The sequence below is a fragment of the Rhincodon typus genome, chromosome 19, assembly GCF_021869965.1.
Source record: "Rhincodon typus isolate 14 chromosome 19, sRhiTyp1.1, whole genome shotgun sequence".
Lineage (NCBI taxonomy): Eukaryota > Metazoa > Chordata > Chondrichthyes > Orectolobiformes > Rhincodontidae > Rhincodon > Rhincodon typus.
Window position 1 is genome coordinate 30357066 of NC_063350.1, and position 17557 is coordinate 30374622.

General features: G+C 37.3%; 1 protein-coding gene across 3 annotated transcripts in view; it reads right to left on the minus strand.

Annotated features, from left to right (window-relative positions):
• Positions 1-17557, minus strand: part of LOC109927740 (brefeldin A-inhibited guanine nucleotide-exchange protein 2) — an 89883-nt gene that overhangs the window by 57440 nt on the left and 14886 nt on the right. For 2 of the 3 annotated variants that reach the window (XM_020527745.2, XM_048608113.1), the window contains exons 2-9: positions 17106-17136; positions 16266-16398; positions 13742-13885; positions 13007-13186; positions 10097-10367; positions 8855-8944; positions 7713-7882; positions 2107-2240 (exon numbers count right to left, since the gene is read on the minus strand). In XM_020527745.2, the coding sequence (XP_020383334.1) occupies positions 2107-2240; positions 7713-7882; positions 8855-8944; positions 10097-10367; positions 13007-13186; positions 13742-13885; positions 16266-16398; positions 17106-17136 (1153 nt within the window). The remainder of the gene's footprint in view (positions 1-2106; positions 2241-7712; positions 7883-8854; positions 8945-10096; positions 10368-13006; positions 13187-13741; positions 13886-16265; positions 16399-17105; positions 17137-17557) is intronic. The other variant, XM_048608112.1, reaches the window with a different exon arrangement.

Sequence of the window (17557 nt, forward strand, 5' to 3'; positions counted from 1 at the left end):
TCCAATGTCCCTCTGTTCCACTACACTCCTTCAGGCCTTACCATTCACCATGAAACTCCTACCCGGATTTTAACTTTCCAAAATGCAATATCTCACTTCTCTACATTAATCTCCATTTGCCATTTCTGTCTACTGCCCCAGCTGATCAAGATCCTGCTGCAATTTCTGATAACCTTCCTCACTGTCCACAATACCGCCTATTTTAGTGTCATCCGCAAACTTTCTAATCATGCCTTGTACATTCTCATCCAAATCATTGATATAGATAACAAACAGCAATAGACCCAGCACCAACCCAAGGCACACTACTAGTCACAGGCCTCTAGTCAGACAAGCATTCTTCCAATATTCCTCTCTGCTTCCTACCATCAAGCCAATTGTGCATCCAATTTGCCAGCTCTCCCTGGATTCCATGCGATCTCAACTTCCAGAGCAGCTAACCATGTGGAACCTTAAAGGCCTCACTGAAATCGTGTAGATTACATCTACTGCCCTACCCCATCAACCTTCCTGGTCACTTCAAAGAAGTCTAACAAATTTGAGGGGCATGATCTCCAACACACAAAGCCATGCTGGCTACTCTTGATCAAACCCTGTCTTTCTAACTGTATGGACATTTTATGCCTCAATCTTCTCAAGTAACTTATCTACCATAGATGTTAAGCTTACAGGTTTATAACTCCCAGGTTTTTCTTTCCAGCTCTTCTTGAATAAGGGCACAACATTCACTACCCTCCAGTCTTTCAGGACATCACCCTTAGCTAACGATATTGTAAATATATCAGCCAGGACCCCAAAATTTCTCCTCTTGCCTCTTGGATATATTTGCTTAGGGCAGGAGATTTATCCACCTTCATACATTCTAAATGATGCATAACTAATCTGTGCATTAAAGGGAATTTTAAGTTTGGCAGTTGCATAATTTTTGTGACTTCACTCATACATGACCAAAATTATGCAAGTAAAATTTCCATTACAGGCCAGTAAGTCAGTTCCCACACATCATTAACAGCACTGACACCATCACCAAACCAAAACCAAATTTATGATGATTCAGTTTTGGAAATTGTATCCACGATTCACAATGTTCAACAGATGACTCGTGACAGGAATAGAGTCAGAATTTGCTAGAATCACACATCTCGGACATTGTCCTATATTTGCATGCCAATCTGCTGGATGGAAGAATTGGCAATGGTACAATGATGTCAACATTGTATCTAGGATCACACATTGTTAGGCATGATATTTGTCACCTTAATCTATTAGGTAAAAGATGAAGAAATGGAACAAATGTCAGAGAATGAATTTGGGCGAATTAAATTCAAATTAAATACAGAAATAATCAAAGAGCAGATTGGACAGAGGGAAAAAGAGGCAAAAACTGAATAAAAAAGAAAATTAAGTAAAAGCAGAGAACATTGGAGCCCAGTTATGTTTGGCAATTGTATGATTCTTCAGAACAAATTATCTTGGTCACACACTGCTTCCCAAAACAATTTTACACAAAATATTTAATTTGCATTTGAATGTGTACAGCTTTGAATCATCAAAATTATTGTACCTGGCATGAATAGGAATGGGTATGGCAAGAATAGTACAAAAATCCAACTTTCAGTTATGCTTTAAAAGAGGAACAAATGAGTATCTGATGGAATAAACATCCAAAGCTTCAAACACAGTTAAGTATCATAACAGTACTATTTTTCAAATCATTAACAGGGATCAAACAATGTGAATTATTAGCTCTAGATGCAAGATTAATTTGCATTCGTGTCATAAATCCAGCAACTACATCGGGTAAAAATAATTTCCATGGGGAAGCTCCTGATGAGGTTGCAATTCTTCCTGCTTAGACATTGTTAACAGCAGAATAGCACAAATAGACCAGCAATCTGTAAAGAATGAGAATTAAAGACAGAGTTCCATGTCTCCAAAAAATATTCCATGTTCTGCAAACTGATCATGGCAAGCATCATGAGTTTTGCACCAAATTTCTGAATTGCCAGGTTACTGTTGTGACTTCTGCTTTTTGAACAATACCCCAAAAAACTGTACATCTAGGTTTAAGGCCAAAATTTTTTTCATGACTTGGCATTCACTTACTTTGGATCTGGAGGTCCATCACTTAAAGGCTTCATTGAAAGCTTGCAGAGGGATCTGAATACCAAAAATGCATCTTTCTGTAATATATGTGAGAATTTAGTACTGACTGGAAGTGGTACCACAGCTTCGGACTCCTAGTGTAAAAACAAGGATGATATTAAGTTGGAGCTGTAACTCATTGTAGCTGTTTGATTTAAAATTCCAAGCTTAAGCACTTATGACCTTCTAAACAGGCAAGCACTTAAGCTTTTTATTGGCCAAAAGTTGTATTTTATTAATTTAGGTATTAAAAATAGGCCTAAAACAAACAAAGGCAATATGAACTGGCTAGACAGCACGATGAAAACTCATGCCTAGGTTTTATTAGATTAATAGTAGATACAACATTTCTAAACAATCTAAAATGACATACAAAAGAAGTGCATAAAGAAAGGAAATTGCTGATTGCTTTGAATGGTGGTTTGACAGATCACCCTCGATGGTGCAATGCGGTAGAACTGTTGCGAGCTGTCTTGTTTTGCCTTTATAAATGCAACTAAAAATGTGAAACATAGGGCATCAGAAGGGGGAACCATTCAGAACAACATTATGAACAACAGAACAGTTTCTGAAATGGATAAGCTATAGCCATATCTTTAGTTGAAATGAACAAAAAGATAGACTGAACAAAAACAGAAGTTGGTGGAAGAGTTCAGCAGGTCTGGCAGCATCCGTGAAGAAAAAAAAATCCTAAGGGTGGGTCACTGGACCCAAATGTTAACTGATTTATTCTTCACAGATGCTGCCAGACCTGATGAGCTTTTCCAGTAACTTCGGTTTTTGTTCCTGATTTACAGCATCCACAGTTCTTTCGGTTTTTAAAAGATAGACTGAACTCTCAATTGATCAAATTTAAGCTAAAATCTTCAAGACAGCTGCCATATTAATGAAACTTTTCATCTGGAAGTGCAGTGAATAGGCATTAAACAATCAATTATCTACGGATAAAGCGCAGAGGTTTCTTGGAGTACATAAACATAGATCACTAAAAGCAGCTCTGCAGGTTAAGATGATAATTTAGAAAGAAACAAAATGAACCACTCAGATTTGTGATGCTAAACGTGAGTGTGTTGGACCACATTAAGTACTGAACGCCTTCTTACAGAAAGGATGTAAAAAGACAGTGAAGAGAGTAAGAAAGATTTGTAAGAATGATAAGAAAATGTGAGGTCACACATTTCTGTTAAGGAATAGGCTGCATTATTCTCTGAACAGGAGAAGGGTGTAGCAGAATAGAGGTCCTTAAAGTCAGGAATAGTTTTGATTGAGCTGACAAAGCAAGATCATTTCCACCCTTAGAAAAGAGCAAAAGCTTAGGTGTCACCGCTTTAAAATCACCAAGAAAGGAAAGGGGAATTCAGAAAAAAAAATCGTTACCATACGTGGTGAAAATGTGGACTCTGCTGCTGTCAAAAGGATGTGGCTGAGGCAAATAGGAAAGATCTATTCAAGAAAATCCTAGGTAAGCACATAATAGGGAATCGAAGTTGAGTGTGTTAGATAAAGAAGGATAACAAAGATTTAAGTGAAGCATAGCCACCAACAGAGACTGGTTAGACTTAATTGTCTGGTTTTGTGTTTATACATAACATCTAATTTTATGTATCATTTGCTGATCTGAGTTGTGCCCATTGTCCAAATGTGCTACAGCACACAGAACTCCACAGTTATGGCATATCAAAGAGTAAATTTACCAGGATGTGGGCTTTTAATTATTATTCAATTACCCCTTCTTGAAATGTACATGAAGACTTCCAAACAATAAAAGTCTTGCCCACAGTTGCCAATATTCTTGAACAACCTGCCAAAGCTGTCACCTAAAGCACAAATTGTCATTACTCTTTTGTATCAGAAGTTGATTAACATTTATAGATGGCAACTGAGGAAACTGCAAATGCTTTCAGGAGAGAAGGGTAGAAAAGATGGAATGCTAAATCTGTTAGAAGAAAAGCATAACAGTAGAGTAAGGGGGTATATGTTAAATGACAGTTTGTTGCATAATACTTCCTCTACCTCTGTAGCTTTCAATTTTTTCTTGGGGACAGGATATGCATGTAGCTGGCGAGGCCAGCATTTAATGCCCATCCCTAACTGTCCTTGAGAACGTGCTGCTGAACCACCTTTTGAATTACTGCAGTTCATGGGATCTAGGTACACTCACATTGCTGCAAGGAAGTGAGATGCAATATTTTTGCTATAGCCACAGTGAAGTAATGGCAATATATTTCTAAGTAAGAATGTGCGCGGCTTGGAAGGGAAGCAGGTGGGAGTGGCTCCTATGAGATCTATGATTGACCATTTTCCTCCAGTGTCTTTCCTCCATGGATGGCTTCTGTTGAATTCTCTTTCAGTTACATTTGCACACATCTCAATGTGGCCAGCAGACCCGTTGTAACAATAGCGGCTTATGTTCAATCACCTTGAATACAAACCAAAATTTTATTCGTGCCTTCTTCTATTCCATGTTTATACATTATTCTTTGGAAATGAAATTTAGAAGCACAGGATTAATTTTCATACATATGCTAACAATAACTGACCTCAAATCTGCATCACCAATTCCTTCACTACCTTGATATTATACTGTCATGAGCACTGCTGACATAATATTACCAAACTAAATGCATTCTGTTTCACTTCCACAAAATCACAGAAGCCTGAACCCATTCCTCTGAAAGCCTGTATAACTCAACACAGTTCTAATGAATTTTTTGATCCTGAGCCGAGTTTCAAACCCAAGTGCAGTCAATTAGCATGGCTGTTTTCTTCTTCTGAAATGTTACCTCTATAAAACCCAATGCTGTGTTCACATTGTTTATATTTTGGTTATCTCTACAATCAACTTCTATGCCTGAACTTTTGGTTATCATCAACTGTTTCAAGATTTTCCGACATTGCTTCACTGTACACTTAGATTGAAGTGGTTCCTTAAAATAGATTTTTAGACAATGACTTCTTCCACCTTTCAATTTCTTTTATGGTCAGGTTTGAACATGAAGTATAATGATATTGTATTACATTAAAAGCTTCACACAAGTGCTAGCTATAAGTTGCTTTTTTCAAGTATAATCTTGGAAGTTGGCCATCAAGTACTTTTGTTTTTGCTCATTTAATTACTGACATGTTTTCTCTTTGAACCTATACAATCCTTGTAGCGATAACCTTAGGCAGGGCATATAAAGATATTTACCTAGGAGTGTGTCATACGTGCATAATGAAGTTGCAAACAATAGCATTCCAATGAATGGGTGCTCATCATTGGGTCTGTAAGGTGTTTTCCTGGGAAACTTGCTAAGTTGCTGGAATGTGTCCTGGACACAGTATGCACCACAGGCACAGCTATGGGATAACATCATCTACTCAATTATCACAAAAGCTAAGAATGGAGTTAAGTACTGCAGAATATTCAAACAGCTGCACTTCTGACCTCAAGACAGAGGTTAGGTTACCAATGAAGATGGTTACAACAAAAGGTTAACGCCATCAAGAAGTTTGGCACTGATGTCCTGGGACTGAGATGATGGCTGTCAGATAATCACAGCCATGTTCTTCCCATCCATCAGATATGGTTCCAGTCCCTCAAAGGCTTTCATATTGACTCAGTTTTGCTTGTAGTCTTTGGAACCATGCTTGGTGAAGACTGTCTATGACAACTACTTAATTTCTATTCTGGCAGTCAGCCTCTATCTAGCTGTTGATGTAGGGGCTAAGACAAGTTCAATACTCGAGTGTTTTCTTGGGAGCTAATGACTAGATTAGGCCACCAACCTGATTATACAAGTAATTATTCCTTCCATCATTTCACAGATGACAGTGCAGCAATTTGCAATTATATGTGGACATACAGACAACTTTATAAGTCAATACATAGCTAACAACATCATAGATACAGTGGACTCTATTTGGTGCCACTGATAGTTACAGTTCACAGGTCTTCAGTACAAAACCCTAAATTTTATTAGGCTCATATGCTTTTCTGTCTCAACGTTCTCACCCACGTAATGCCACAGGGATGAACCAAATTGTTTGGGGCCTGGCAAGGCTGTTAGTGGCAAGACCACAAGATGAAACCAAATGAGTGTTCACTTGGCAATTCCGGGTGAAAACGATTAGATTGTCTTTTGCACTCAGATATTGCCAAGTTTGAGATTATATGTGCACGGAGCCTGCTCCTGATGATCCAATATTTTTGATGGGATACTACCTGGTTAAAGAACTTTGCTTGAATCTATTAGTCATTGGATTGCATAACTCCATTTATATCCAGCTGTTTAAAGGTGTTTCACATGCAGATTATGCAGTATTGTATCCTCCTGCATGGTGGTACTCCTCTGTGGAGTCATTCTCCAGCCTGAAGGAGTGATAACGTGCTACATTATGAGACAGGCTGCGATGGAATACAGCACTGCTATTGATGAGCTACAGCCACGCACTGAAATCAAATTTTAGGCCGTGTCTCTTTAGGCTTCTCATTTCCAATGCTGATAATGTCTCAGATGCAACGGACAGCATCCACACTCAAAACAAGAGACAGAGACCAGGAGAGGACTGCGAAGAATGTTCTTAAACAAAAAAGCTGCAGCTGAAGTAAAAGGATGATAGCTGCTAGTTTCATTTGAAAAAAAACAAGTTTTTAAAAAAAAAAACCAAGATCTGCATGAGTACTAAGATGTGGTAACTCAGCCATTCCATCATGGTAAGAGGTACATGAGTCGAAGCATGTTAAAATAAAAACATGGAGCTGATGCCAGTCGAAAAAAACAATTGGTGGTTTGAAATATGGATGGGAATGATCATTATCAAAGAAAATGGATGTCACGCAGAATACGTCGGGATGCTTTGGAATCTAAAGTAAAGTTAAGACAGTTAAAAGATGAGCTATCAACTACAATCATGCAGTTATTTTATAAGAGACAACATCACAACAAACACAGCTTGCCAAGAAATCTGTTAACTTCTGCAAGAATGTAAAGTGCATGGTGAGATATGGGAAGCCTGTAAGAACAGCAGACCAGATCTGGAAGAGCTCTGAAAGCAGACTGGACTCGTAAAATTTTAGATCGATTTTCTAAACTAGATGCGGTGATCACATTTGTCTATAATGCTTTGCTGAATGACAAATATCTTCCATGAAAAACTCACTTGAGCGTCCCAAACAAATTGAAAATATGAACAAGGAAGCTTTTACTTCTGAGCGGTGCATTAAAACTTGAAATTTCCAGAAGGCTTTAAGAATTGTTCAGTAGCAAGTAGAGCAGGATCCAACAGACCAGGTAAGAACAGAATTCTGGCATTCTCTCAGGTGCGCACAATGTACTGAACTAAAAAAGAAAACCACTTGCCCCCTTCTTTTTCCTAAATAACCCACATAACATCTGCATGCTTGATTCAAGCCAACCTACGATAATGAAACTTCAGCATCCATGAATACATCTCAAATAAATAGGTGCACACATGGTTTCTGACAATTATACCAGTTGGAACTGCAGCTCCAGCTGGGGAACACAGAATAAACACTGAAAAAGATAGATTCTGGATCACAGCAAAAATATAATTAGATTCCTTACCTGAACATTATAGGGTGCAGATTGCCTATCTATTAATGTGGTACCATCAGGCTGTGGTAATGATTCGTCAGGGATACCATTGGTTTGAATGCTTTCAGTGCAGTTAACAGGAGCCGGATTTTCTAAAGCTGCTTCCATAGATTTTTTTTCACGGTCTTTTGCTTCTGCCTCTTAAGCAAAAAAAAGTTACAAAAAAATAATTTCTACATAGTTTACTTCAGTTAAGAGAAAATTGTATAAATGCATTTCAGTATCTTATAAAAGCTCTCATTCAAATGATTAAATTGCATTGCAATGTGTGTCAAAGCACAAGTCTTTAGGCATTTCTTCAAAGCTTAAGATAATTAATACAATTATGTTGAATCAACTTTAAACAAGTTTCATCAATTGCTACAGATTTGTTAGATTGTTTTAAGAATCAAGATGCCTATTTAAAAGTAAGCTTATATTATGTATACAAATTAATTGCTTTCAAAAATATTTTCAGAAATTACTGTAGCTATCAGGATATGTAAAATAAAACTGTGCAATGGATTGGTAGGCTATAATGTATTGCGCCACCACAGAAACTTGCACAGAATATTACAACACACCAGAACAATGCTGATTTGAATATGTTCAATCTGTGCAGGTGTCTTTGGAATAACAGATGATAAACACAGTTAGTTACAATAACAAACCTAATTAAACAAAAGATAAAGTGTACATTGTAGATGCAGTTGACAGTGCCTCTACCTCAGAGCCAGAAGTTCTGGGATCAAATCTCACCTGCCACACAGGTGTGTCAAAGCATCAGAACAGTTAGATTAAAATAACTAAAATATACATTTTTGTCAAAAACAATTAGTTTGAGGGTAAGGCCAAGCTATGAACAAAGGAGACATTAACGTTAAATGACATTTGCTCAAACCAATCAAATGCGCTATTCTAAACTCATTCAAGTGGTCTGGCAACAACTCACACAAGATATACCCAGTCTAGAATGGCACCTTCAAATGAGAGTTCTTTGAAATAAAAATTGATGCAGTGGGTAATAAAACAGTACTGTGGCATCATGTAAGACTATGTTGTGAGTCAGTCATTCAGTGACTATTTTAACTGAAACCAAAGGAAAACTATATTATCAAGATCGCACTAGCTACCTCCAGTCACAACGGCCACTACTTCCTCCAATATTTGTCCCACAATATCTTCTGCTTTCACATCTTCCTCTGAACTTGCATCTGCATTCCCTTAATTTAAAGCATAGCGGTTAGAATCTGAAATAGTAACTCACATCATCGACCGTGACAGAAAGCAGATAAAAACTTAAGTACACTGAAGTATCATTTTATTATTTGAAAGCACATTAAGCTTGGACTTTGGCAATTACACATACATTTGAAATAGCAGAATCCATTAATCACTTTGAAACATTTCGCAGAATTGAACAATTGTGATAGCACCAGGATCTTTTGTTTTACTTCTGTTGTGCTTAACAACTACCTTATTTCTAAATTGCTGTTAATGCTGCTCCAGGGTGATGAGGGGAGGTCTGCAATTACCTTTCATTCCTTTAGTAAAATGGTTCTTCTGTAAGTCTATGATAAAGATTTGCTATAATGGATAGCTAAGATGGACCTGTGGTCTACCAGCCCATGGGACAATACACAAGAAGAATTATGAACCAAAACACTCAAATATAGCTGAACAGAAAAATGCTTATTTGAAGCTGACCAATCTGAAGTCAGCAACGGAATTGAACTCATACGCAAAAACGCTTCAAACTGAAAAACAAACTGATCCACAGGCCGGTCTATTGAGCTACCAGCAACTCCCAATCATTGACTGAGAAAGCTTTCAAAGTTTACAAATCAAACCCAAAACTTCATCAGTATCAGGAACTGGAAGAAAAAGAGTTTTGCTGTTTAAAAGATCACTGGAGTGGGGGATTAGTGGGGACTTGAAAAGGTGGATGCAGAAAGGTTGTTTCCCCACACGGGAGAGTCTAGGACCAGAGGGCATAAGCTCAGAATAAGCAGTTGCACATTTAAGACAGAGCTGAGGACTGTAGTGGAGACTACAATCAGCTCAGAGTTCTATTACTCCTGGAGCACAATGCCACTTTAAGTGGCTTGCTATAGACTTGAAGTAACACTGCTACATTTAAATGGCAATTCCTCCTCCTGAAGTCAACTTGATTGCTTGCTTACATGATTGTTCCTTTCTTGAGAATTATTAACACCACATTTTAAATGATACATCACAAATTTAAGCTGTGTTTAGTTGAATAGATTCATATCAGTGATATTCTGAACTGGAATTCTATTGCTTTGCAAGTCTTACACGTCATGGCAGGATTAAAAATAATATGTTTCAGTTAACTCTCAAGTAAAGATGAGCACCTGTAATATGTGAAGACTGATCACATTCCACACGGTCACCTTCTACATTGTCTACTGTTGTCCCATTTTCCATCTCTGCAACACCATCTTGAGATTTTTGTTGCATGGTATTTATCTGATCTGCTTCCGTCTCTGCTGAAACCAGTCTGGTAGAACGTTGTTCGATGCTATCAAGTTGTGGAGATCCAACTAAACTGTGAGGTCCAGGAGACTGCTGGAGATGATGTTGCTGCTGTTGCCTAGCTTTCTCTTGGTCTTTAGCTTCATGTACCTGCAAAGAAACAGTCAATTTCCAATGTGAAAAAAATTGTCTAATTTTTGTCTTTTGAACAATAACTAATCTGTCTGCGGGAATGGGGACCAAGATGGAGGAATTATATCAATAGCTGGTTCTGGTTCTGAGTAGTATTGCATTTAGTAACTTGCTGCAACGTGATGATAATCATTTTTGTTCAGAGGGCCCAAAAATATTTAGACTTTAACGTACTGTTTGAGTGCATACCAAAAAGCATGATTAACAGCAACACCTGTGTTTTCTGTTAGAAGTCAATTCTATACATGAGAGAGGATGCACAAAGTTATTACCATGCAAAAGATGTAGGAACAGAAGCAGGCCATTCAGCCCATCAAGTTTGTTCCGCCATTCAATCAGATCATGGCTGATTTGATAATTCTCAACTTCACTTTTCTGTCATTTCCTCATAATCCTTGATTCCCTTACTGATAAAAAAAACCTTAACAACGTAGCCTCGAATCTACCCAATGAGACAGCCTCGGAGATCAGTGGTGAAGAATTTCACAAGTATACTACCATCAAGAGAAGAAATTCCTCCTCAGCCTCGGCTTAAACGTACAACCCCTCATTTTGAGATGATCTTCTCTGGTCCTAGATACTCGCACAAGGGGAAACAACCTTTCCCCATCTATCTTGTCAAGTCCCCTAAGCAGCTTATAGATTGATAAAGTCACCTCTCCTTCTGCTATATTCCAAAAAACTGAAGGCCTAATCTGTTGAACCTCTCCTCATAAAACAGTCCCTCCATACCTAGTATCAACTTAGAGAATCTTTTCTGGACTACCTTCAATGCCAGTATACCTCTCCCCCAAAAAGGGGCCTAAAACTGTTGACAGTATTCTAGCTGTGGTGCAACTAGTGCTTTGTTTAGTGTCACCAAAACCTCCCTACTTTTAAACTCAATTTCCTTTAAAATAAAGGCCAACATTCCTACTTGCCTTCCCTATTACTTACTGAATTCAGATGCTAGTTTGCACAAGGACTCGAAAATCCCTTTGCCCTGCAGCTTTCTCCATTTAAGTGATATTCAGCTCCTCTATACGTTCTGCATAACCTAACATTTTCCCACATTATATTCCATCTGTCAAGTATCTGCGCACTCACATAATCCATCTACGTCCCTCTGCAGACTGTCATGCTCACTACCTGCCTCCCCATCGATTTGCACGTCATCCACAAAGGTTGACTGTTGCACATTCACTGCCCTCCGTCATTAATGTACCAATGAACTGTGGCCCCAGCACCAGTCTCCGTGACAAACCACTAGTTACAAATTCCCATCCTGAAAATGCCCCTATAATCCCAACTCTAGATATACTGCTGTTATGATAATGCAGAATTTTACTTAGAAGCCCAAGGTACAAACAAATTTCTAACAGTGCTTTCAAGCCTTCAGTTATTTCAAGTTGATATGACCTACATTTTATTCAAAGTTACAGAGGTCTAAAATAAAACCCTCAAGTTATAGCTATGACTTCAAACAATCGTCACTTGGTTCTAATCCCTGAATATTGCAACTTCAATAATCTTGATAAACATTTTAAACAGAATTATGCATTTGAAGCTGACTGTGGATTGCAAGTCTTGCTTGGGAGAAGAAACTGCAGTTTTAGTACTGCAAACAGTGCAGTGTTTGTATTGCATGGTTCCACCTTGAATTCACTAGCCCAAGAGACAAACCTGCTGAATACTTTCAATAGCCATTAACAATTGATTGTGTTGAGAAAGAGTGTGGTTTATGGACACACCACACTTGTTCAATTCCACGTTTAAATGAACTGTTCAGAGCTAGTTGACCCTTCAAAGCTGATTTGAACACTACTGTAACTATATCAGGTTCAGCATCAAATCTCAGCACTTCCACATTACTAATAGTCTTATATGACTCCTGTACATGGTTAGTTAAATGTTCATAAAACAAGTTATACTAACAAGTGAAAATATTCCATACTGAGAAGGTTACAGCTCAAGTACACGACTAAATGCTGACTGAGTAATAAACCACGACTGTAGAAATAAAGCCAACAGTTCAGGTTGTTTGACTGTAGGTTGCTCATGTGGAAAACATTTATTGTGAAATAACTGGAAGATTATTACAAACAATTGCTGCAACAGTACTCCTTAAAAATCAAGAAGAGTTGATCCCAATTTAAAAAAAAAAAAAAAAAAAAAAACTTTATAATGCACAAAACCCAACTTGGGTTAAGATAAAAATGAAAAAAGTGTTTGACATGATAATAAAGCAGCTTTCGTCTCTTGAGAAAGCAATTCCCTGAAAGTTTGAAGGATGCTGCATTGCATCTCAAGTGGTGAACTGCATTAAACAATTTGTTTTCTTCTCTAATTTACACCATCTCTCCAATTGGTAAAATGGAAGTCAATTGGGGAAACACTGGGAAAAAGGGGTAAATCATCCCTAAGCCTGATCCTCTCAAGAATGATGCTGGAAATAGGTCATGCTCAACTTAAAGCAGATTCTGCAATGTTTTGTTGCTATAAAACCTTCAGGACATTCTGCTCCAAATATCTATTGTATGCTGCCTTCAGCAATAGAATGGCTAAGTTTAAACAAAACTTCAGATCCAAAACTTATGATGTTTAACTTAAATACATACCATTTGGTTTTCCATCTTTGTGAATATAACATTGAGCATTTGTGTCAAAGTAGCTTTTGCTGTAGTCTGATTAATGAGATTTTTACTAGCTAGGTAGATATTATAGCAGGTCCGGACAGTCTGCAAGATTGTTCCTTCATGGATTTCAATATGAGTTGAAGTCACAGCAGTAAGTAGTGCCTAAACGATGAGCAATAGATAAACAAGCAGTGAAGAAAAAAGTCTGTTTCATGGAAACTGCACTCATTTAATCCTATTAATTTAGTTTCATTTTCCTTTGAAGCCTTGTCATTTTCAGACCAATGTACACATTCACACCCATTTTTCATGGAGGGTTTATCTATACAAAACATTGCATCATTGCTTAATAAATAAATATCTGTTCTCTATTTCAAGTTGTACAGTTTAGAAATATACTAGTACTCATCACAAACAATTAATTGAAACTTTGCGTCGTTATATGCTCAGTTATCTAATGATGCAAAACAATTGAAGTAGAGAAATGCTCAGATGGGTTGCATCACTCATCAAAAGAGCTGAAGGGTCTCTGCCCCAATTTAAACATTTCCATTCTCTTACAAACAGCATTTTAAATTTACCATAGGGACTGTGGCCCTTGTTATGAATACTTCAGGTAGGCATTTTTTAAAAATTACTAGGTATTGACGTCATAGTGCAATTCTGAGTTGACAGTCAACAACGAGTTGAGTTAACTGGTTGAAATATCAGGCACACCTTAATTATCTGAAGCTGAACACCTTCATCTGTTTGAGTTCCTTGAAAACATCCACAAATGGTTTCAATAATTCTATCGATCAATCTCTTTCCAGTTGAACTGTCTGGGGCATTACCCGTGATATGTCCATATGCTATCAGTTTCTATCAAAGACACAAGTGCACATGTTAATGAACATTGAAGGCGGATCACGTTTCACCATTTCTCAACATGGTGGCAAATAAAATTGCATCCAAAACCGATGTCATTTTCACGTACGGATCCATTTAGGTTACTATCACTGAGTTCCTGATTTAATGATCAGCCTCAGTCATTTTTGGGTTCTGCTCCCTCTCTTACAGATCTGAAAAGTACTCGAGCTTCAACTTTCCCCTACTATTTTCAGCAGAACTGCTGGTGCATCTTTCTGTTTGGATCAGAGATACAAAGTTTCTTTAGATTGTTAAACAGTGTTGTCAGTGACGCATATACCGACAAAATATTGAGAACTGGATCCTAAAACAGCGGAGAGAAAAACAACTTTTCAAAAGTCATATCAAATTAGAACATGAGTAACCAATTACTAACTACTGCGTAATGCACTAGGGATACGGATATGGAGGAAGAAAGGGCATGGTCCAGGTAACAAAGAGAAGTTACCAATAAAAATATGTAATTCCACAAGCAATCTAGGTATATAACAGAGACAACATAACAGACTTCACAGTAAATGAGGATGACCATTTGGTCCATCATTTCCACATCAGGATACAAAGGGCTTCCCAGCCTAATACCACTTTGGTGCACTAGACCCCTAGCACTGAGGGTGATGGTTTTCCAAGTAGACATCAAAATACTTTCTAAACATGGAGAGAGTTTCTGCCTCTAGAATCCTTTCAGGCATTTTGTTCCAAGTTCCTCCCAGAAATATCTCAGTAACAGTACAGTATTTACACCCAAACCATTACATATCAAATCTGACATAACAGATCATATTTGCTGATTTCAAACATAAAGATTGTATGGCTCGATGACTGATATCATTTTCATATGCTAATCCATTTATGGGTTCTACTCCCTCTCTTGCAGATCTGCCAGTACTTGTGCTTGACCTCTGGCAAGACCACCTGGTGTGTTGCAGGTTGCCCTCACATCATACAAATGAGTAAGTTAGTGCTACAATAAGTGAAAGAAAGCATGATGACATGAGACAATCGGGGAGATGTAAAAACAGAACAACATCTCAAGGCACTTGATGCAGAAGTAATCAATTAAATAAGTTTTAAGCACAAAACGGAGGTATTTGGAGATGAACAAAAGCTTGATCTGATTGCTGAGATCTAATGAAGTTCTTGAAAGAGAGCAAGGCAGACTTCACAGGGATTAGAAAAGAAATTCCAGAACATGAGCAGCTGAAGAGGCACAGATCAAATGGCGGGACAAAGTGAAAGAAAGAGACCAAACAAAGGAAGGGAACATTGAGACGGTTGTAGGGCTGGACAAGATCACAAAGAAGTTCCAAAACTATCGAAAATTACTTTATGGTTATGTTTACAGACCAAGTTGTTGAAAATACAGCTTTCTTACACAAATCATTTGATGCAGATAACATCATCTTGCTAGCATTACACTGAGAAGCTGACTTGGTACTGTATTAGAAAACAAAATATTGAGAAATTGTATTCAATTTCTCAAAGAAATTAGTTAGCTTAGATTTCACACATACAGTCAACATAGGCAACATTTACAGCAGATTACATTTTCCATGAAAGTACTCCATTTCGAATAAATTATCACAACTCTGGTACAGTGATAGTAATATATTGAATTAGTTAAAACTTCTTTCTACTTAAGTGCTATAAATTGATTTTACTTTATTTTAAAAGTTATTAAACATTAAAAACTCATATCCATTAAGACGACATACAGATTTGTATTTCAGACTTTTAAAACCAACTTTTACAAATTTTCAGTAAAAATACTGAACACTTATGTACCGAAACACTACTTATTCTTCTAAACAGTTGAACACAATGTCTATGCAATTGAACTCAACGCAGGTTTTAGAAGTATTTTTTACATTTCTGTCTGACTATTTTTTAAAATAACACAGACAACATTGACGGAATAAACTTATGATATAATTGCATTAAGGGTTGAAATATCACTTATTAAAAAATCCTCTTCCTGATAGTAACCCACTGCTGAACGCAATTTAAATACCATTTTTGACAGGTTAACATTAAATTATTGAAACTTATTCAAACTGTTTGCATAGTGGGTTGAACCCCAAATGAAATTCCAGGTCTTACAAAGGTAGACAAACAAGACTGAACTAATCCAATGTAATCTGCAGGAGGTTGATTTAATAAATAATTTCCAAAGGATAGTATATTAATTGCACATATTACATTATAAAGCAGTGTACAACGGATGCTTTTTTTGTGAAGGAATAAAGATGTCCAGATTGTCCAAGGGTAGATCAGCTGTTCAATATTTTATTGCAACACTAAGCAGCATGTTTAGATATGCAATTTTACACACCTGCAAGCAGTCCAAAGATGTGCTGATGATTCGAGGGGATTTTGATTGGCAGGCCAACTCAAATGGAAGAAAGTATTTATCAGCCTCTATGAAGTTTGCCCTTGGCAGTGTTGAGACATTTTTCTCTCCAGCACTACAGAATGGGGAGCAAATTAAAGGAATGGTTGAATAACTTCATTAAGAAATTCAAAGAATATTTGTAATCAGATCAATTTTCCAAAAACTCAGCAAAACAGTAAAATAATAGCTCCGAAATCAATTAACTGGGAAGTAACATGCATTAGAAACCGAAACAAAACTCTACTTTCTTACAATACATGAAGATTTGTCACGTTCTCCTTATTTACATCAATCTGTTGAAATTTAAAAGATACCTTACTGCAGACTTTGTTGTAAATTGAACTGGACAAAGTGTAAAATATTCAAATATTTATTACAAATATTCTGGCTATCCCTAGTGAAATCATATGAAAAGGTAATCGTAGTGATTCGAACAAGGTCAGCTGGGAGGACCTCACGGAGTAGGAGTTCCCCGATTTGACCAGATTAACAGACCAATCAGGGAATCCTAGCTGACAAATAAACAGGAGTGTCAGGGGTTCTGGTCACTCTAGCAGCTGACTCCGACCTAGCTGGGTCAGCGTCATGTACTATGCACTTGTAAATAAATGGTGACTTGGTGATGGGATGCTGGCCTTTGTGGAGTTATTTCACAAATGTTTTGTGTACTTTTCAGAGTGAAGACTGCTACATGCTGCAGCATAAATGGAACACTCATTTGAGTCATAGTAAAGTTAAAATATATCAACTCTCAGAAGTAATAGAAACCGTATGTCTTACCTTTGTTTTTCTATTTCAGCTTTTATTTCTTCTGTTGAAGAGAAAAAAAAATTGGAATTACAATTTTCAGTTAGGTAATACAAGGACATCACTCAATAGGCCACACTTCCAACAAATTTACGAAGAAAGTAGCACTGCAAAAGCTTCCGTAAACTACGGCCAGCACAGATACCTTCAGTGCTGTAAACGCTCCACATTTCTATGTTCAACAGTCACCTTTGCATAAACTCCAACTCGATATTACTTTTATTCCAAATGACAGTGGCTATGCAAAACAGATCAGTCCTTCAGACCACATTCAGTTAGACCAGTTACCGATAATGCACTGATCATTTATAACAAATCAGTTGACTTCAGTGTGGTTTAGGTTCAGATTAGTGATATAGTTAAACATATTCTAGATCTACAAACAAATAGCGTAAATTAGAAAATTTAAATTCATCCATTTCTAA